Raw genomic sequence first — 20,700 nt, 5'->3', positions numbered from 1 at the left:
GAGGCAGGCAGAGAGAGGAGGAAGCAGGCTTCCTGCCGAGCAGAGAGCCGGATGCGGGGCTCGATCCCAGGACCCTGAGATCACGACCTGAGCCGAAGGCAGAGGCTTTAACCCACTGAGCCACCCAGGCGCCCCGACACATGATTTTTGATTGAAACCTGAAATTTTTGTGTTATGCTATGGGACTTTGCATTTTACATGAACTTGTTTTAGCTGGCTTTTTCTGACACTTGCCTGACAGGAGGAGTTGTGGGTGTTGTATCCTTTTGCCAGGTGTGGGATAAAGTTCATGTTCCCTGTTGGGCCTTTGTTGACATTTGAGGGAAGCTGCTTGTTAATGCTGAACAGAGTTGTGAATTATGGCTCTATACCTGATCTCCACAGTAGATGTCGCCTCACTTAACCACTTTGTGTTGGTGAAACCCCTAGCTACCTTGCTGTACCTTCAGAAGTCCAGGCTTCCCTTGTTGTCTCTATGGGGGGTGGGGGGCATGCTCTTTATTAACAAGTGAAGCTGAAAATTCTGGTTCCCTATTTGACCTGCTCTTACACTACCCCAGTGGTAGTCTTGGGATGACCCGTAGTCTCAGTAGAGTGGATTCCCCACCTGACCATTGCAGGAGTGGGTGAGATCAGTTTTTTTTGTGATGTTAAGCTGGGTTGAGTATCTACTGTCTGAAAGTTTTCCTTCATAGCTAATTATGATTCCTCCCTAGTTGTTTATCTAGACAGACAAACAGGAAGCCTTTTGTTTGAGCTTTTTTGGTGGAGGGTCTATGCTTGGTGCTTCTAGGTTGCTGAATTCTTAATATCCTGAGAGTGGGATATATTAGGCAAAAAGAAAACCGGGGTAACCTCACTGCCATATTATTCCTTGGGTCCCATGGTTTCTAGCTAATTTGCCTTCTTAACATGTTTCAGAATGTATTTGTTTTGTTTATAATGTCCACAGTTTTTGTTTGTATTTTGTAAGAGGGAAAAGTACATCTCCATCATTCAGTAAATGGAGGAAGTCTAGTCTTTGATTTCAGTGAGTTTGCTCTATTGTTTTTTATTTATATTTCATTGATTTCTGCTCTGATCTTTATTTCTTGTTTTGTTTTTTTGTTTTTGTCCTTCTAATCTCTTCAGGTACAAGGTGAAGTCATTGATTTGAGTTTTCTTTTCTAACATAGGCATTTAGTGCTATAAATTTCCCCCTCAATTATTGCTTTAACTGCCTTCCACAGATTTTGGTAAGTTTTATTTTCATTTTAATTCATTTAAAAATAGTTCTCTATTTTCTCTTTTGATTTCTTCTTTGACTCACTGGTCAGAGAAAACTTTTTGTATTACCTGAAACCTTTAAAATTTATTAAGAGTTGTTTCATGGCCTGGATGTAGAGCTGTCTTGGTGAATCTTCCATATGTCCTTGAACATAATGTATATTTTACTAGTTTGTGTAGAGTGTTCTGTAAATGTCACTAATGTCAATTTTTTGATGATGTTCTTCTAGTTGATAATATCGTTCAAGGTTATTATATACAGTTTTTAAGATTTTATTTATTTAGGGGCACCTGGGTGGCTCAGTCATTAAGCGTCTGCCTTCGGCTCAGGTCATGATCCCAGGGTCCTGGGATGGAGCACCGCATTGGGCTCTCTGCTCAGCAGGGAGTCTGCTTCTCCCTCTCCCACTCCCCCTGCTTTGTGTTCCCTCTCTCTCATGGTCTCTCTCTGTCAAATAAATGAAATCTTAAAAAAAAAAAAAAGATTTATTTGAGAGAGAGAGAGAGACAGAGCACACTCAGGGGGAGGGGCAGAGAGAGAGGGAGAAGCAGACCCCTGGTTGATCAGGGAGCCCAATGCGGGGCTCAATCCCAGAACTCCAGGATCATGATCTGAACCAAAGGCAGATGCTTAACCGGCTGAGCCACCTGTGTGCCCACGTTTAGTATATTCTTACTGATTTTCTGTTTACTGGTTCTGTGAATTGACAGAAGTTTATTGAAATTTCCAAATAAAGTTTTGGGTTTTCCCATTTCTTTTTGTAGTTCTGTTACTATTGCTTCATGTGTTTTGAAGGTGTTATTAGGTGAATAATGTTGAGGATTTATGTATTTTCTTAATGAGTTAAACCCTTTATGTTTGTAAAGTGAGCTTTTTTCCTGATAATATTGATTTTTACTTCTAAATTTTTATTGAAGTATCGTTAACAAACGGTGTTATGCAATTTTCAGGTATACAGTATAATTCAATAATTCTATACATTTCTGAGTGCTCATCGAGATAAGTGTACCTTTGGGGGTACTGGGTGGCTCAGTCAGTTAAGCATCTGCCTTCAGCTAAGAAGTCCTGAGTCAGGTTCCATGCTCAGTGGGAGATCTGCTTTTCTCTCTCCCTGCTGTTGTGCTCTTGCTCTATTTTTCTCTCTCTCTCTTCTTCTCAAATAAATAAAATCTTAAAAAAGAAGTTTTGTACTTCTTTTTTTTAAAGATTTTTATGTATTTATTTGAGAGAGCACGAGAGAGCGAGCATTCAGGGAGAGAGGAAGAGGGAGGGAGAGAAGTGGACTGGAGCCCAATGTGGGGCTCAATCCCAGTACTCTGGGATCGTGACCTGAGCCTAAGGCAGAGGCTTAACTGATTGAGTCACCTAGGCACCCTGATAAGTGTACTTTTAATCCCCTTTACTATTAATCTCCTTAATCTTTTTACCCATCTCTCCACCCCTTTGGCAACTGCCAGTTTTCTATGGTTCTGTTTTATGGATCTGTTTCTGCTTTATTTTTTAGATTCTGCATAAAAGCAAAATCATAGTATTTTTGTTTCCTATTCTAACTTATTTTAGTTAGCATTATACTCTAAGTTCTTTCATGTTGTTGCAAATGGAAAGAGTTCATTCTTTTTTTTATGGCTGAGTAATACTTCATTACACACACACACACACACACACACACACACACACCCCTTTATCTATTCATCTCTCTGTGGACGTGTGGGTTACTTACATGTCTTGGGTATGGTAAATAATGCTGCTGTAAACATAGAGGTGCATATATCTTTTTTTTTTTAATCTATCTTTTTGAATTAGTGTTTTTATTTGGGTAAATACCCAGAAGTGGAATAACTGAACTGTATGATACTTTTTGAGACCTTCATACTGTTTTCCATAGTGGCTGCATCAGTTTGCCTTCCCAACAACAGTGTATGAGGTTTTATTTCCCTCCTCATCTTCAACAATTCTTCTTTTTTGTGTTTTTGATTTTAGCCATTCTGACAGGTGTGAGGTGATATCTCTCTCCTTGTGATTTTGATTTGCATTTCCGTGATGGTGAATGATATTCAGTATCTTTTCATGTGTTTGCCAGCCATCTGTATGTCTCCTTTGGAGAAATGTCCATTCAGGGCTTCTTCCCACTTCTAATCAGTTGTTTTTGGTGTTGAGTTGTATAAGTTCTTTATGTATTTTAGATGTTAACCCCTTTTCAGATATATCATTTGCAAATATTTTCTCCCATTCAGTAGGTTGCCTTTTTGTTTAGTTGAGGTTATCCTTAGCTGTGCAAAAGCATTTTATTTTGATGTCCCAATGTTTATTTTTGTTTTTATTTTATTTCTATTTAGATTTGCTTTTTTTTTTTTTTTTTGCGGAGGAGACATATCTAAAACAATGTTTCTATGGCTGATGTCAAAGATATTAACTGCTAGTGTTTTCTTCGAAGAGTTTTCTGGTTTCAGGTCTCGCGTTTAGGTCTTTAACCCATTTTGAGTTTATTTTTGTGTGTGACTAAGAAAGAGGTTAGTTTTGTTCTTTTGCAGATAGCTGTCCAGTTTCCCCAGCACCATTTGTCTTTTCCCCATTGTATATTCTTACTTCTTTTCTTGTAGATTGATTGACCATAAAAGCTTGGGTTATTTTTGAGCTCTCTCTTTTGTTCCACTGATAAATGTGTCTGTTTTTGTGCCAGTACCATACTGTTTTGATTATTATAGCGTTGTATATCTTGAAGTCTGGGATTGTGATAGATAACTTCAGCTTTGGTTTTTTTTTTTCTCCTCTCAAGATTGCTTTGGCCATTTGGAGTCTTTTGTGGTTCCATACAGATTTTAGTTTTATTGTAGTTACGTGAAAAATGTTGGTATTTTGTTAGGGAGTATAGCTTGCTGTGGATAGTGTGGATATTTTAACAATATTGGTTCTTCCATTCTTTGAGCATGGAATATCTTTCCATTTTTTTATGTTTTCAATTTCTTTAATCAGTGTTTTATAGTTTTTAAAGTACAATTCTTTCACTTCCTTCATTAAGTTTATTCCTAGGTATTTTATTTTTGGTATAATTGTAAATGGGATTATTTTTTAAAATTTCTCTTTCTGCTTCTTTATTACTAATGTATAGAAATGCAACTATTGTTCTAGATAGTACTTTCTAATCTTCTGATTTACCAAATTTATCAGTTCTTGCAGTTCTATGGTGGAGTCTTTAGAAAGTTTTCATAGTGACACTTCTACTTCCTTACCAATTTGGATGCTTTTTATTTCTTTTTTAAAAAATTTATTTATTTGAGAGAGTGAATGAGCGAGAGAGAGAGAGAGCAAGCTCGTGTGTGAGCTGGTTGAGGAGCAGAGGGACAGGAAGAAGGCACAGTTCCCTCTGAGTAGGGAGCCTCACTCATCTTGATCGCAAGGCTCTGGTATTATGACCTGAATCGAAGGCAGATGCTTAACCAACTGAGCCACCTAAGTGCCCTGAGGTGCTTTCTCTTTTTCTCTTTTCTTTCTTTCTTTCTGTCTCTCTTTCTCTCTTCTTCTTCTTCTTCTTTAAAGATTTTATTGATTGATTTGAGAGAGAGACACAGCGAGAGAGGGAACACAAGCAGGGGGACTGGGAGAGGGAGAAGCAGGCTTCCTGCAGAGCATGGAGTCTGATGTGGGGCTCTGTCCCAGGACACTGGGCTCATGACCTGAGCCGAGGCCAGATGCTTAAGGACCGAGCCACCCAGGTGCCCTCTTCTTCTTCTTCTTCTTTTTTTTTTTTTTAAAGATTCTGTTTGTCAGAGAGAGATCGAGAGCGCCAGAGTACACAAGCAGGGGGGAGCAGCAGGCAGAGGGAGAAGCAGGCTCCCTGCTGAGCAAGGAGCCAGATGTGGGACTGATCCCAGGATGCTGGGATCAGGACCTGAGCCAAAGGCAGCCACTTAATTGAGTGAGTCACCCAGGTACGCTTTATTTCTTTTTCTTGTCTGATTACTTGCAGCCAGGAGTTCTGGTACTATATTGAATAAAAGTGGTTACAGTAAGCATACTTGTCTCAGTCTGTGATCTTACAGGAAAAGCTCTCAGTATTTCACCATTGGCTATGATGTCAGCTGGGTTTGCCATATATGGTCTTCATAATGCTGAAATATGTTCCCTGAACAACTGCTTTGTTGAGGGATTTTATCATGAATGGGTATTGTACTTTGTCCAGTGCTTTCTCTGCATCTGTTGAGATAGTCGTGTTGTTTTTAATCCTTTCTCCTGTTAATATGATATATCACATTGATTTATTAGCAAATACTGAACTATACTTGCATCCCAGGAGTAAATCCCACTTGGTCATGGTGAATGCTTCTTTTTAATGTATTGTTGGATTCAGTTTACTAATATTTTGTTGAGGGTTTTTGCTTTTATATTCATTAGAGATAGTGGCTTGCCTTTCTCTTGCAGTGTCTTTATCTGGTTTTGGTATCAGTAATGCTGGCCTCATAGAATAAATTTGGAAAATTTCCTTCCGCTTAATTTGTTTTTGTATTTTTGTAATATTTTGAGAAGAATATGTGTTAAACTCTTAAATACATGGTGGAGGGATGCTTGGATGGTTCAGTTGGTTAAGCACTTGCCTTCGGCTTAGGTCGTGATCCCAGTGTCCTTGGATCAAGTCCTGCATCGGGCTCTTTGCTCAGCCGCAAGCCTGCTTCTCCCTCTCTTTGTGACTCCCGCAGCTTGAGCTCTCTCTGACAACAAATAAAATCTTTAAAAAAATACAAATAAGGGCGCCTGGGTGGCTCAGTGGGTTAAGCCGCTGCCTTCGGCTCAGGTCATGATCTCAGGGTCTTGGGATCGAGGCCCGCATCAGGCTCTCTGCTCAGCAGGGAGCCTGCTTCCCTCTCTCTCTCTCTCTCTCTGCCTGCCTCTCCGTCTACTTGTGATCTCTCTCTGTCAAATAAATAAATAAAATCTTTAAAAAAAATACAAATAAAATTCACCTGCATTAAATCCTTGTGAAATGATTTTTTTTTTTTTTTTTTTTGGAGAGAGAGAAAAAGAGCATGAACAGGGAGAGAGGCCAGGGGAGAAACAGAAACAGACTACCCACTGAGCAGGGAGCCCGATGTGGGGCTCAGTTCCTGGACCATGGGATCATGACCTGAACTGAAGGCAAAAACTTAACCGACTTGGCCACCCAGGCACCCTGTTGCTCATTTTTCTTGATAAAACTGATTTTTGTTTTTATTTTTATTTTTTTAGTAAAGATTTTATTTACTTATTTGATGGATACAGATCACAAGTAGAGAGGCAGGCAGAGAGAGAGAGAGGAGGAAGCAGGCTCCCTGCTGAGCAGAGAGCCCAATACGGGGCTCGATCCCAGGACCCTGGAATCGTGGCTCAAGCCAAAGGCAGAGGCTTTAACCCACTGAGCCACCCAGGTGCCCCGATAATACTGATTTTTAAATCTACTTTCTGTGATATTAATATAACCACTTTAACTTTCTTTTCATTCTCTGTGAAGTAATTTTCTCTGGCTGTTTTATTAAAGAATTTTTTTTTCTCTGATTTTTGGCAATTTAATCATATGTTTTAGTTTACATTTCTTTCTTTGGATATAGTTGACACAGTTTACATTTTTTAATGTTTCATTGCTCGGTGTTTATTTAAAGGGTGCTTTGTTCTATGTGTTTATGATATCATGAAATGTGGCCAATTGTTAACATTTTTTCCGATTTCTAATTTTTTTTCCCTCTATTATATGTTCTTCAGTGGCTCCAAATACAAATAGATTTGGCTTTTGAAGTTACCCGAAAGCTGATTTATACTGTATTAATTTTTTTTTAAGTAAATTGTATGCTGAACTCATGACCCTGAGATCAAAAGTCACATGCTATATTGACTGAGTCAGTCAAGTGCCCCATTCTCTTTTCATTTTTTTAAAGTAGTTTTTCTGTGTGTTTTATTTTGGTTAGTAGCTATTAACTCGAGTTCTTATGGTGTAAATCTCATGTTATGTTTTTCATCTTTGACCTTGTAATTTTCATTTCTAGAAGTTTAAAGTTTTAAAAATTTTTATTCATGTTTCTACTTAACAATATTTAATGTTTTTTCTAGATTTTTGAATGCATGGAATGTATTCACTGTAATTGTTTTATAGGATTTGTGTTCTGATTCTATTACCTGTCATTTCAAGATTGGTGTGACTGACTGGTTTTTGTTTCGTTGTTGGGTGTAATTTGTTCCTTCTATTTGTATGTCTTTTAAGTTTGTATTGATTTTTAGTCATTGTGAATTTTATCTTGTTATGTCTCTATTTTAGTATGCCTAAAAATACTTTTATACTTTGTTCTGTGACATGGTTAAGTTATTAGAAAAGTTTGTCCCTTTTGGATCTTGCTTTTATGATTTGTTTGGATAGACCAGAGCTCTGTTTAGTGTAGGGTTAACTTTAATCTCTTTCTGAGGCATAATCCTTCTTAGTACTCTGATGCAGTATTATTATTATTATTTTTTTTAATGCTGGCTTTTGGAAATAAGCTTTATTTGCATCCTTGTGTGAGTTCTGGTGCTGTTATTTCTGAGTTTGGTGGTTCTCTCCGGCCTTCAATAGTTCTCTCACATGCAAGTGCTGATTTCTCACTCAACATTTTCTAGGATAAGCCTCTGCAGATCTCTTCATTTTTCTCTCTCTTCAGCTCTGCTCCGTGCTGGTCTCCCTTGTGACCTGTAGCCAACTTGGCTTCCTTGGACTCCCAGCTCTGTTTCTTCAATTTGGGGAGACCACATGCTCTGCCTGGGTTACTTCTCCCTGTTCCATGGCTTGGAAACTCTCAAGGCAGTAAGCTGGGCAAATGTTTGGCCTCTGTTGTTTCTTGTTTCCCAGAATTATTATCTTTCATTACTTGTCCAAAATCTTGTGGGCTGTTGTTTCATACATTTTGTTAGGTTTTGTTATTTCATGCGGAAGGCAGAATCTGGCCCCTTTTACTTAACCGTAAGTAGAAGTGGTATTATTGTGCCTTTATTGTACATTTTCATACTGACTAATAATGTTGAGCACATTTTAATTTGCTTTTTGACCATTTACTTATTTTTTTAAAGATTTTATTTGTCAGAGAGCACAAGCAGGCAGAGAGGCAGGCAGAGGCAGAGGAGAAGCAGGTTTCCTGCTGAGCAAGAGCCTGATGCGGGACTCAATCCAGGACCCTGGAATCATGACCCGAGCTCAGTGCAGCCGCTTAACCAACTGAGCCACCTGGGCGTCCCCCATTCATGTCTTTTCTTTTGGGAAGAGTTTGCTCAGACCTTTAGCCCTTTCCCTTCCTTTGCTCCTTTTTCTCTTTCTTTATTCCTTGTCTTTTTTTTTTTTTTTTTTTAATTGCAGAAGGTCCTTTTATGTCCTGGATACTAGTCCTTTGTTAGATAAATGCTTTGTAAAAAGTTTCTCTAAGGCTGTGTTTTTTTTTTTTTTTTTAAGATTTTATTTATTTATTTGACAGACGGAGATCACAAGTAGGCAGAGAAGCAGGCAGAGAGAGAGGAGAAAGCAGGCTTCCTGCTGAGCAGAGAGCCCAATGCGGGGCTCGATCCTGGGACTCTGGGATCATGACCTGAGCCTAAGGCAGAGGCTTTAACCCACTGAGCCACCCAGGTGCCCCCTAACTATGCTTTTAATGAGCAGAAATATGTAAGTCTGATGAAGTCTAATTTTGTCAGTCTTTTCTTTTGTCTTTATTGTGTACTGTGTTTATGCTAAGACACTTTTGCCTAACCCTGAAATCCTGAAGGTAATTTCTTTTGTTTTTGCTGATTTATATTTAGGTCTCTAATGCATCTCAAATTAACTTTTGTAGGTGTTTTTGTTTTTGTATCTGGATATCCAGTTGTTCCTGCACCATTTGTTGAAAAGAGTCTCTATTCCTCACTGACTTGTTTTGGTGAAACAGCACTTGGCTGCATAAGTGGGCTCTATTTCAGGAATATTGATTCTGTTCCATTGATCTATTTGCCTATCCTTATATCATTACAATACTAATTTGATTATTTGTATTTTATAGTAACTCCTGAAGTCTAATTTGCAAGTCCAGTAATCCTTTTCATCCTTTTCAAGATTGCTCTGTATACTTGAAGTTTTTAGCATTTTCATATAAATTTCAGTATTAGCTTTTACAGGGGCGCTTGGGTGACTCAGTTGGTTAAGCATCTGCCTTCAGTTCAGGTCATGGGATCCAGCCCCATACCTGGCTTTCTGCTTACCTGGGAGTCTGCTTTTCCTTCTCCCTCTGGCCTTGCACACACACTTGCTCTCTCAAATAAATAAATAAATAATTAAAAAAAATACTAGCTTTTCCATCACTTTAAAAAGGTTGATGGAATTATGGTAACCATTACTTTTAATCTGTAGATTGGTTTGAGGAGAATTGACATGTTAACAGTATTGAGTCTTAGGGGCACCTGGGTGGCTCAGTGGGTTAAAGCCTCTGCTTTCAGCTCAGGTCATGATCCCAGGGTCCTGGGATCGAGCCCCGAATCGGGCTCTCTGCTCATCAGGGAGCCTACTTCCTCCTCTCTCTCTGCCTGCCTCTCTGCCTACTTGTGATCTCTCTGTCAAATAAATAAACAGTATTGAGTCTTCTTTTCCATTAACATTGTATTATCTCCATTTCTCTAGGTCATCTTAGATTTCTCAGCAATATTTTCTAGTTTTCAGGCTTTGGTCTTGTGTGTCTTTTGTTTAAAAAATGTTTTTTAGATTTTTCCTGTTATTTGATGCTACTGTAAGTGGTATTTTAAGAATTCAGTTTCCTGTGACGCCTGGGTGGCTCAGTTCGTTAAGCGGCTGCCTTGGGCTCTGGTCGTGATCCCAGGGTCCTGGGATTAAGTCCCACATCCGTCTCCTGGCTCACAGAGAGCTTGCTTCTCCCTCCCACTCTGCCTGCTGCTCTCCCTGATTGTACTCTCCCTCTCTGTTAAATGAATAAATAAAACAAAAAAAAAAAAAAAAGAAAAGAATTCAGTTTCCTAATTATTTGTTCTTAGCATATGGAAATGGAATTGAGTTATATATATTGACTTTGTCTCATCACAACCTTACGTAACTCATTAATTCTATGAGTATTTTTGGTAGGTAAATCAGATATTTGTAGGAGATGATCATGTTATAATTTTTACCTCTTTCCACTTTGCATTCTTTTTATTTATTTATTTATTTATTTATTTATTATTACATGTACCTAAGTCTTGTTTCCATTCTTTAGGGAAGGCATTTAGCTTCATACCATTAATTATGATGTCTGTCATCTGTAGGCTTTTTATTAATGACCTTTATCAGGCTGTTTAAAAATGTAGGTTTTATTATTATCTAAGTATGGCAGCAGGCTGACAGATCAGGAGATGACTCCCATTAAAAATTATAAAGTTGGGGCGCCTGGGTGGCTCAGTGGGTTAAAGCCTTTGCCTTTGCCTTAGTCATGATCTCAGGGTCCTGGGATCAAGCCCTGCATCAGGCTCTCTGCTCAGCGGGGAGCCTGCTTCCCCCCTCTCTCTCTGCCTGCCTCTGCCTACTTGTGATCTCTGTCAAATAAATAAATAAAATCTTTAAAAAAAAATTATAAAGTTGTGGGGCGCCTAGGTGGCTCAGTGAGTTAAAGCCTCTACCTGCAGCTCAGGTCGTGATCCCAGGGTATTGGGATCCAGCCCCGCATTGGGCTCTGCTCAGTGGGGAATTTGCTTCCCCTTCTCTCTCTCTCTGCCTGCCTCTCTGCCTACTTGTGATTTCTGTCAAATAAATAAAGTCTTTTAAAAAAATTATAAATTTGTAAATTATGAGAATGAAGGCAAGCAAGATCCTTCATTTTGGTTTCCATGGAAAGGAATAGTCAAGGAATGGTGACCAGGTTTAGGATTGGTCTAGTTTGAATAATTTCAAGGGTCTGGGGCTTAGGGGCTGTCCGTAGTTGTCTGGTACTTATCCTTGGGGGTGATTAGGGTAGGGGAATATTGTGGCCAGAGTACAAAATAGAGATGGTTGGGGCTATGGGCTCTGAATTGGTTGGTTTGCATATGAAAGCAGCCTGGAGCATTGTGGGGCAGTCCCTCTAGGGTCATGTCACCATGCCCAAAGTATCAAAAGTATGGAATGAAAAGATATGATTAATAAAGAGGTTGTATAAAATCTTTTCCTGGTTTTCTGACAGTTTATAGCATGAATGGATATTGAGTTTTGTCTAATTTTTTTTCCATATCTATCAAGATGATTATATATTTCTATATAATTAATACATTGAATTTAATTGTTTTATTTTCAAATGTTATAACAATCTTGTATTCTTTTTTTCCCCCTTAAGATCTTATTTATTTATTTATTTATTTATTTATTTGACAGAGCACAGGCAGGGGGAGTGGGAGAGGGAGAAGCAGGCTTTCCCTGAGTAGGGGGCATGATGCTGGGCTGGATCCCAGGGCCCTGGGATCATGACCTGAGCTGAAGGCACACTATTAACTGACTGAGCCATCCAGGTGCCCCTCAATCTTGTATAGTTGGGATAAATTTTACTTGGTTACGGTGTATTATCCTTTCTATATATTGGTGTATTGAAATTGCTGATGTTTTATTAAATATTTTTGCATCTATGTACATCCCTTATTTTTAGACTTAATAAGCCTATAATTTTTTTTTTTTTTTTTTTTGTATTTTGTGTTCAGGTTTTGGTATTATTGGTATTATTAATATCATTAGGTATGTTTGTTAGTATTATTCATGCTGAGCTTAGAAAATAATTTGAGAAGTATTCTTTATATTCTGAAGTGTTTGTGTGAAGTTGATGCTGTTTCTTCCTTGGTGTTTGAAGGAATGTATGAGTGAAGAAGTCTGAGCCTAGATTTTTATTTTGGGGAAGGATTTTTTAGAATGAATTCAGTTTAAAGGGCTCTTCAGATTTTTGTTTCATCTCATCAGTTTTTTGGTAAGTTGTGTTTTTCCAGGAATTCTTCCATTTCATCTAAGTTGTTAAAAGTCATTAACATAATGTCAATAGTCTTTTGTTCTATTACTATCTGTGGGTTCTGTAGTGATAATTCCTCACTTTCTGTTCATACTGGTAATTTATGTGTATGTTTTATATCCATTTTGCTAGAGGTTTATCAACTTTGTTGATTTTTCCAAAGGACCAGCTTTTCACCTGTATCTAGGAAATCACTGTTCACTCCTAGGTCATGAAGTTTCATTTTAAGAGTTCTATAGTGTTAGCTCTTACATTTAAGTATATGATCCATTTTGAGTTACTTTTATGTATGATATAAATAAGGGTTCCAATGTAAATTTTTGTTGGGTAGAATTTTTAATACATGAATTTTGTAAAACTATTTCTCTTTGTGTTCATTTCTTAGAATTCTACTAGTAATTTCAATATATTTCCTTCCTTCTTATTGTCTATATAGAGTACCCCTTACAGTTAATATTATACCCATTTGTAAATGTATGGACATCTTGCAGTCATAGAGATTCTTTGACACAAGCTCTGTTTGCTCAGTTATGCTATTATCATATGTATTAGATCTCGCTTATAAACCCCAGAAAACAATATTATAATTTTTGCTTTCAATAATCATTTGTATTTTTAAGAATTTAAGACTAGGGTGCCTGGGTGGCTCAGTTGGTTGAGCAGCTCCATTGGCTCAGGTCATGATCCTGGAGTCCCGGGATCGAGTCCCACATCAGGCTCCCTGCTGAGCAGGAAGTCTGACCTCTCTACTCTCGTGCTCTCTCTTAGTCTCTCTCAAATAAATAAATAAAATCTTAAAAAAAAATTCAAGGCTAAAATTCTTCTATATTTTCCAGATATTCATCATTTGTGGTCCTCTTCTTTGCTTCCTCAGGATTTGCATTTCCATTTTAGTACCATTTTCCTTCATTATGAAGAATTTCTGTTAGCCTTTGTTGTAGTCCATGCCTTCTGGTGATGAATTCTGTTTGCTGCCTTTTGTGTGAAAATACCTGTTTAACCTTTTTTTTTTTTTTTTTTTTTTAAATATTTATTTATTTACTTGTCAGAGAGAGAGAGAGAGAGAGAATGAGTGAGTACACCAAGTAGGGGGAGTGGCAGGTAGAGGGAGAAGCAGGCTCCCTGCTGAGCAAGGACCCCCAATGTAGGAATCAATCTCAGGACTCTGGGCTCGTGACCTGAGCCAAAGGCAGATGCCCAACCGACTGAGCCACCCAGGTGTCCCTCACCTTAATTTTTGAAGGACATATTAGTTGGATATAGAATTCTGGGTTGAACTGCAGTTGTTTTTCTTGAAGTACTTTAAAGATTTTGTGTCACTCTCTTTTGACTTCCGTAATTTATGATGAGAATTCAGCCACTTATTTAAAAACTGTTCCCCTTTATTTGATGTGTCCTTTTCTTTTGGCTCCTTGATGACATTCTTGCCTCTGTTTGCTTTTTAGCAAGCAGTTTGGGTACTGCTCACTGAGCTTTTTTGACCTTATAAAGTTCTCTGTCTTCAAATCAAAATTTTATCCACTGTTTTTCAGGACTGACTTCTTGCCATATTCCCATATTCCATATTCTCTTCCTCCTCACCAGTTTTCCACACCATCATTTATACATGTTAGATTTCTTGACACTGTTCCATAGGTGAAGGCTTGTTCATTTTTTTCCACTGTTTTCCCTTTTTCAGATTAAAGATTAGAGGTAACTTAGCTTCAGAATCACTGATTTTTTCCTTTGTCATCTTGATTTTGTTGTTAAGCTGTCCAGTAAATGTTTCACTTCGTGTGTGTGTGTGTGTGTGTGTGTGTGTGTGTGTGTGTGTACACACATATATTTTGGTGGGGGGGGTGAGGGAGAAGTGGGGGAGGGGCAGAGGGAGAGAGAATCTTAGTCATGCTCCATGCCCAGCATTAGTTGGGGCTCCATTTCACAACTCTGAGATCAAGACCTAAGCTGAGATCAAGAGTTGGCTGCTTAACTGACTGAGCCACTCAGGTACCCCTATTTCTTTTTTATAGTGTCTTTTACTTTGCTGAGATTTCCTGTTTCACTTAATATAGGTACATTTTTATTTTCTTTTAAAAGTCAGTTACAGTAGTTATTTAAAGCCTGATTCCAGTGTTTCGGTCATCTTAGGTTTGGTTGACTTCATTGATTGTCTTAAGCATGGTTAGCATTTACTTCTTAGTAGATCAGGTAACTTGGATTGTTTTCCTTCTTTCTTTTATTTTCTTTAACGATTTTATTTATTTGAGAGAGACAGCAAGCTAGCATGAGGGGTAAGGGGCTGTGGGAGAAGCAGACTGCCTGCTGAGCAGGAGGTCTGGTGTGGTGCTCTGTCCCAGGACCCCAAGACCATGACCTGAGCCAAAGTCAGACTCTTAACTGACTGAGCCACCCAGGTGCACCACTTGGATTGTTTTCTAAACATTGTGAATGTTATATGTGGGGAGTTCTGGATTCTGTTATATTCCTTTGAAGAAATTGATAACTGTTTTTGTCAAGCAGTTGATTTGGTTGGACTCACACTATTATGTATTTTGAGAATTGCTAAAATCTAATTTTATTTCTTTTTTCCTTAGTTAGGCTCTAGCTTGTTCTGTGCATGGATGTTCCAGGGTGAGAGAGTTGGGCAGATTCTATACATAAAAATTTGGGGCTCCCCTCTTGGTTCTCTCTTTGTATGGATTTAGACTTTACTTTCCCTTTTGCTCTGAACTTTATATTCTAGTTCTTCAGATACTAAGACTGCAGGAGCCTCTCTCAGCTGATCGTGGCTTGTCTTCAGGCTGAAAGTTTTAAAAAATGGGAAACTTCGGGTGCCTGGTTGGCTCAGTCTCTTAAGTGGCCTCCTTTGGCTCAGGTCATGATCCTAGTCCTAGGATTGAGCCCTGCATGAGGCTCCCTCCTCAGTGGGGAGCCTGCTTTTCTCTCTCCCTCTCCCCCTGCTTCTGCTCTCTCTCTTTCTCAAATAAATAAAATCTTTTTTTTTTTAAGAGAAAACTTACTGTGCTGGTCCCTTCCAGGTTTTGACTATAGGTGAGAAACCAAAATCTGGCTGCTTACCTGTGTAAGGGTTTGTCTTTTATAAGCTTACTTAACTGTTTTGGAAATTCATTTTAAGCAAAAAAAGAAATGATGGTAAATGTTTTATCCTGCAGATACTTTATGCCACAGTTGTATCTGTTACATAAGGAAGATCAAACTTAAAACCTTATCCTTTATTGATTTATTTATTCTTATCAGCTTATTATAATATTTATAAAATTTGATATGTTTTAGTTCATTGCACTTATTATCTTTTTTGGCCTTAAGTGATTTCCCATTTTTTAAAAATTTTATTTATTTGTTTGAGAGGGACGGAGATAGCAAGAGAAAGCACGAGTGGGAAGGAGAGGAAGAAGCAGACTCTCCATTGAGCAGGGAGCCTGACGAGGATCTTGATCCCAGGACCCTGGTATCATGACCCGAGCTAAGGGCAGTTGCTGAACTGACTGAGCCACCCAGAGGCCCTGGTCTTAAGTTATTTAATCTTTGGCCAGTAGGAACCTCTTTAGGTTGGCTGATAAGTTCTTTTGACATGAATAAAATAGTCTTTTATAGCTTCCTTGCTATTTTATAGAACAAGTTATCTCAAGCTTGCTTGACCTAGACAGGGATCATATACATCTCTCAGGAGTCCTGGTGACTTTGGGAAATGCTGTTTGGAGACCACAGCCTTGGCACTAGAGGTGCTCATTTCTACTGTAGTAGCTGTAAGTCTTTGTAAAAGAAAAGGTAGGTTATTTTAGATCTGTTTATTTATTTATTTTTATTAAAGAAATGGGGCTCCTGTTTGGCTCAGTTGTTGTATCATGTGACTCTCAATCTTGGGGTTGTGAGTTTGAGCCCCATGTTGGATGTGGAGATTACTTAAAAATATTTTCCTTTTTTTTTTTTTAAGATTTTATTTATTTGAGAGAGAAAGTGAGCTCAAGTGGGGGTAGGGGCAGAGAGGGAGAGAGACAGGGAGAGTGACAAGCAGACTCCCTGCCAACAGGAAGCCCCACATGGGACTTGATGCTAGGACCCTAGGATCACAACCTGAAGCATCTGAGTGAGCCACCCAGATGCCCAAAAAGAACCCCCCCACACACCCGCCTTGCCCTGCCTCCCCTTGTGAGAGAGGGAGAGAATCTTTAACCCATTGAGCCACCCAGGCACCCTGAGGGAGAGAATCTTAAGCAGGCTCCACACGCAGCATGGAGCCTGGTAAGGGGCTTGATCTCATGACCCTGAGATCATGACCTTAGCCAATATCAGGTGTTAGATGGTTAACCAACTGAGCCACCCAGACACCTCAAAAATAAAATCTTAAGAAAAAAGAGGAGTGCCTAGGTGGCTCAGTTAGTTAAAGCATCTAGCTTTGGCTCAGGTCATGATATCAGGGTTCTAGGATTGGGTCCTGGCTCCTTGCCGGACGGGGAGTCTGCTTCTCCCTCTGCCCTTCCCCCTGCTTGTGCCTGTGCACTCTCTCTCTCTTCCGAATAAATAAAATCTTTTTTTAAAAAAGATGATGTTAAATATTTTATTGCATAGATACTGCTTTATGCCCACAATTACGTCTTTTATTATGAGGAGGATCAAACCTAAAACCTTACTCTTTATCATTTTATTTTTTCTTTCCACCATATAGTATTATTTTCAGTTATTTCCTTGCTGTATCTTGTAATATGATGGTAATCACAGACTGGGTAAACCAGTGTAGTGGACTGTTGTTACATAACCATAGCCTCCCAGAGGGTCAGTATTTTGGGTGAACTTGATTTAGTGAATTGTAGTGGGTTTTATCTTTTGGCAAAAGAATTTGATAAAGTAGAAAAAGTATTTGGAAATTAATCTCTACATTCTAAAGATGGAAAATAGTTGCATCATTTCTTACTGTACTACATGATGAAGCGAAGAAAGAGCCATCTTGTATGACTTGCACTTGTTTGGGCCATTTCTTTTTTTTCTTTGTAAAATATGAGATCTTCAATGTGTGCTTGCTTGTTTGTTTGATTTCCTTATAATCTGTGTTCCTTTTCACAGGAAATTTTTTTCTCCTCTGCCCCAACCCCTACTTGTACCTTTTAACACTGCTTCTTACTAAAATCATAATGAATCTGTGGAATTGTCATAATAACATGTTTGACTGCATCGTGCCTTATAAAACTTTCCAGTTTGACAAAACAGAGGATCATGGGGACAAGATGAAGAAATCAGAGAGGGAGACAAATTTATTATAAGAGACTCTTAATCAAGGGCACCTGGGTGGCTCAGTTGGTGAAGTGTCTGCCTTCAGGTCAGGTCATGATCCCAGGGTCCTGGGATTGAGTCCTGTGTTGGGCTCCCTGCTCAGCGGAGAGCCTGCTAATAATACACTGTATGTTAATTGAATTTAAATTAAAAAAAAAAACAACTTTTCAGTTTGAATTGGTTTACTATAAGATCTGGAGTCTTTGTGGTTCAAGGTCCCTCATACCAGATCCTTCCTGAGTTAGGGTATAATCTTCTAACTATAATTTAACATTCTTTTCCTGTACTTTTTTCTTTGAAGTCTCATATTATCAATTTATTTTATTTTATTTTATTTTTTAAAGATTTTATTTATTTATTTGACAGATCAGAAGTAGGCAGAGAGGCAGGCAGAGAGAGAGAGAGAGAGGGGGAAGTAGGCTCCCTTCTTGTCAGAGAGCCCAATGTGGGGCTCAGTCCCAGGACCCCGAGATCACGACTTAAGCCAAAGGCAGAGGCCCTACCCACTGAGCCACCCAGGCACCCCTATTTTTGTTTTTAGTAGGAAGACATGACATGTAGTAGTGTATCTGTACAAAAATTTAAATTATAAAACAGTATTTTGGAATAAAGAAATAAACTCATAATCTTACCATCTTCACCATAGTCCTGTTAATCATGTTTTGTGTATTTTAGGGTTTATATCTCTCCATAAATTTATGTGAATATACCATTATTTCTCTCATTGTTATACAGTTAGACTTTTTATGCATTTTTTAAAAAAAGATTTATTTGAGAGAGAGCACAAGCAGAGGGAATTGGCAGAGGGAGAGGGAGAAGCACACTCCCTGCTGAACAGGAAACCTGAGTCTGGGATCGGACCTGAGCTGAAGGCAGATGCTTGACTGAACCACTCAGGCGCCCTTCTTTTTTATACAGTTCTTACATTTTTATTTTCATTTTTGCGAGAGAGAAGGAGACAGAGCACGCATGAGTGGAGGGTGGGGCAGAGAGAGAATAGGAGGGAGAATCTTAAGCACACTCAGTGCTGAGCATGGAGCCCAACACAGGGCTTGATCTCATGACCTGAGCTGAAGCCAAGAGTCCACACTGGGTGTAGAGATTACTTAAAAAAAAAAAAAAAAAAAAGACAAGCTTTATAAGACAAGTCTTACTGAATTAGTGGTCAAAAATGAATAGAAGTTATCTAGCTGTGAAAGAGGGTTGGGGTCTAGGACAGGCATTATGGGTAGAAAGTAAAAAGCAAGAATGAACTTTGGAGTATTTATAGAAGTGAAGGAAGAGGGGCACCTGGATGGCTCAGTCTTTAGAGCATGTGACTTTTGAACATGAGTTCGAGACCCATGTTGGGCATAGAGTTTATTTAAAAGGAAACAAAAAATGAAAGAGGAAAAGGCAGTATTGCCTGGACAGTGAGATGTTGGAAAGAGAAGATTGTGGAAGTAAGTAGGGGCTAGATCATGTAGGGAGACCATTAAAATGTTTATTAAGTGTTGTAGTGATATACTTGGACCTGCATTTTTGAAGTTCACTCTGGATTGGTGGTATAGGTAAGAGTAAGTATGGGGAGACTACTGAGTGGGCATCCCTGAAGTGGTCCTGATGAAAGGTGATGTTGGCTTGCAGTGGGCTAATAGTAGTGTAGATGGAGAGAGGTAGTCAATTCTCACCAGTACTCAGGAGAATGAATGGGCAAAATGTACTGTTTAGTTAAGTATGAGTTAGAGAGTAGGGTGAAGCTGTCAAAAGATGATGTCTAGGTGTCTTATATTGGCAATAGGTGGTTGAGTGTATCATTACAAAGATAGGGAAAGGGCATTTGGCTGGCTCAGTCAAAAGAGCATGTGATTCTTGGGGCGCCTGGGTGGCTCAGTGGGTTAAGCCACTGCCTTCGGCTCAGTTCATGATCTCAGGGTCCTGGGATCGAGTCCCGCATCGGGCTCTTTGCTCGGCAGGGAGCCTGCTTCCCTCTCTCCCTCTCCGCCTGCCTCTGTCTACTTGTGATCTCTCTCTGTCAAATAAATAAATAAAATATTAAAAAAAAAAAAAGCATGTGATTCTTGATTGTGGGGTCATGAGTTCAAGCCCCATGTTTGGTGTTGAGATTATTAGAAAAAGTTAATAAACTTAAAAAAAAAAAGGTAGGGAATACGTTGCCACAGATTGAGGACAGTGCTTAAAGTACCATTTCAATTCTGAATGTTTTATATATGGATCCAAAGATATAGCTGAATAGGAGGTAAAATTTTAGAGTCACTGGCACACTTGTAATTTAGTTGGTAACAGATGTATGGAAAGTAGGAGATTGTGTAGTGTTTAACATGAAATGAGAAGGCATCTTAAGGTGGAGCCCTGAGGAACTACCTCATTTAAAGGTTAGACATAGTGATCAGAAATGTGTTGCCAAAGAGGTTAGAGGAAAATCGGGAGAGTGAAGTACGGGAAGACAAATACAGGATCAAATACAGGATCTAATGTTTTATTACTTATTCACTATTTTATCTTAATTTTCTTCTCTTACTTTCCTTCATAATTTGTTTATATTACTATATTATATGCTGCAAAACCTCTTTGGATAGCAGCAAGGTGGGGTACAAACAATAAATACTCAGGTGTGACTTCTAGGAACATATTCTTCATAGTAAGACAATATCATTGGAACTTACGCTGTTTATTATTTATATAATTATATCTGTCTCCTATCAGTAGTGAAAAGAAATAGTTGTACTAGCTCTACGTTTCTTTCTTTCTTTTTTTTTTTTTTTAAAGAGATTTTATTTACTTATTTTTGTGAGAGAAAGAGCAAGCATGAGTAGGGGTGAAGGGCAGAGGGAGAAGGAGAAGCAGACTCCATGCTGAGCAGGGCACCTGATGTGGGACTCCATCCCAGGTCATCACCTGAGCTGAAGGCAGATGCTTAACTGACTGGAGCCACCCAGGTGCCCCTGCTACCAAATTTTAATAGTTTTCAGGTTATAGGGAAGATAGTACATTTTGGTAATCTGTAAAATCTTTGTTTTCTTTCTTTTTTAAAAATAGAGATGTGAACTGTGTCCTCATAAGGATGGAGCTTTAAAAAGAACAGATAATGGGGGTAAGTACAGAGACTTCTAAAAATTTTTTTATTGAAAACTAGAGTGGAGACTATTTAAAAATACCTGGTAGTTCATATTATAATATCAAATTAAATGTTTACCGCTT

At 38.6% G+C, this 20,700-nt stretch overlaps 1 protein-coding gene across 1 annotated transcript in view; it reads left to right on the top strand.

Annotated features, from left to right (window-relative positions):
• MLLT10 (MLLT10 histone lysine methyltransferase DOT1L cofactor) overlaps positions 1–20,700 on the top strand; it is a 238,510-nt gene that overhangs the window by 44,174 nt on the left and 173,636 nt on the right. The window contains 1 exon segment of the mRNA XM_047743592.1: positions 20,539–20,593. Within this exon segment, the coding sequence (XP_047599548.1) occupies positions 20,539–20,593 (55 nt within the window).

This window comes from Lutra lutra, chromosome 8 (assembly GCF_902655055.1).
Source record: "Lutra lutra chromosome 8, mLutLut1.2, whole genome shotgun sequence".
NCBI classification, from domain to species: Eukaryota; Metazoa; Chordata; class Mammalia; order Carnivora; family Mustelidae; genus Lutra; species Lutra lutra.
This window is presented reverse-complemented; position numbering and strand designations above follow the sequence as displayed.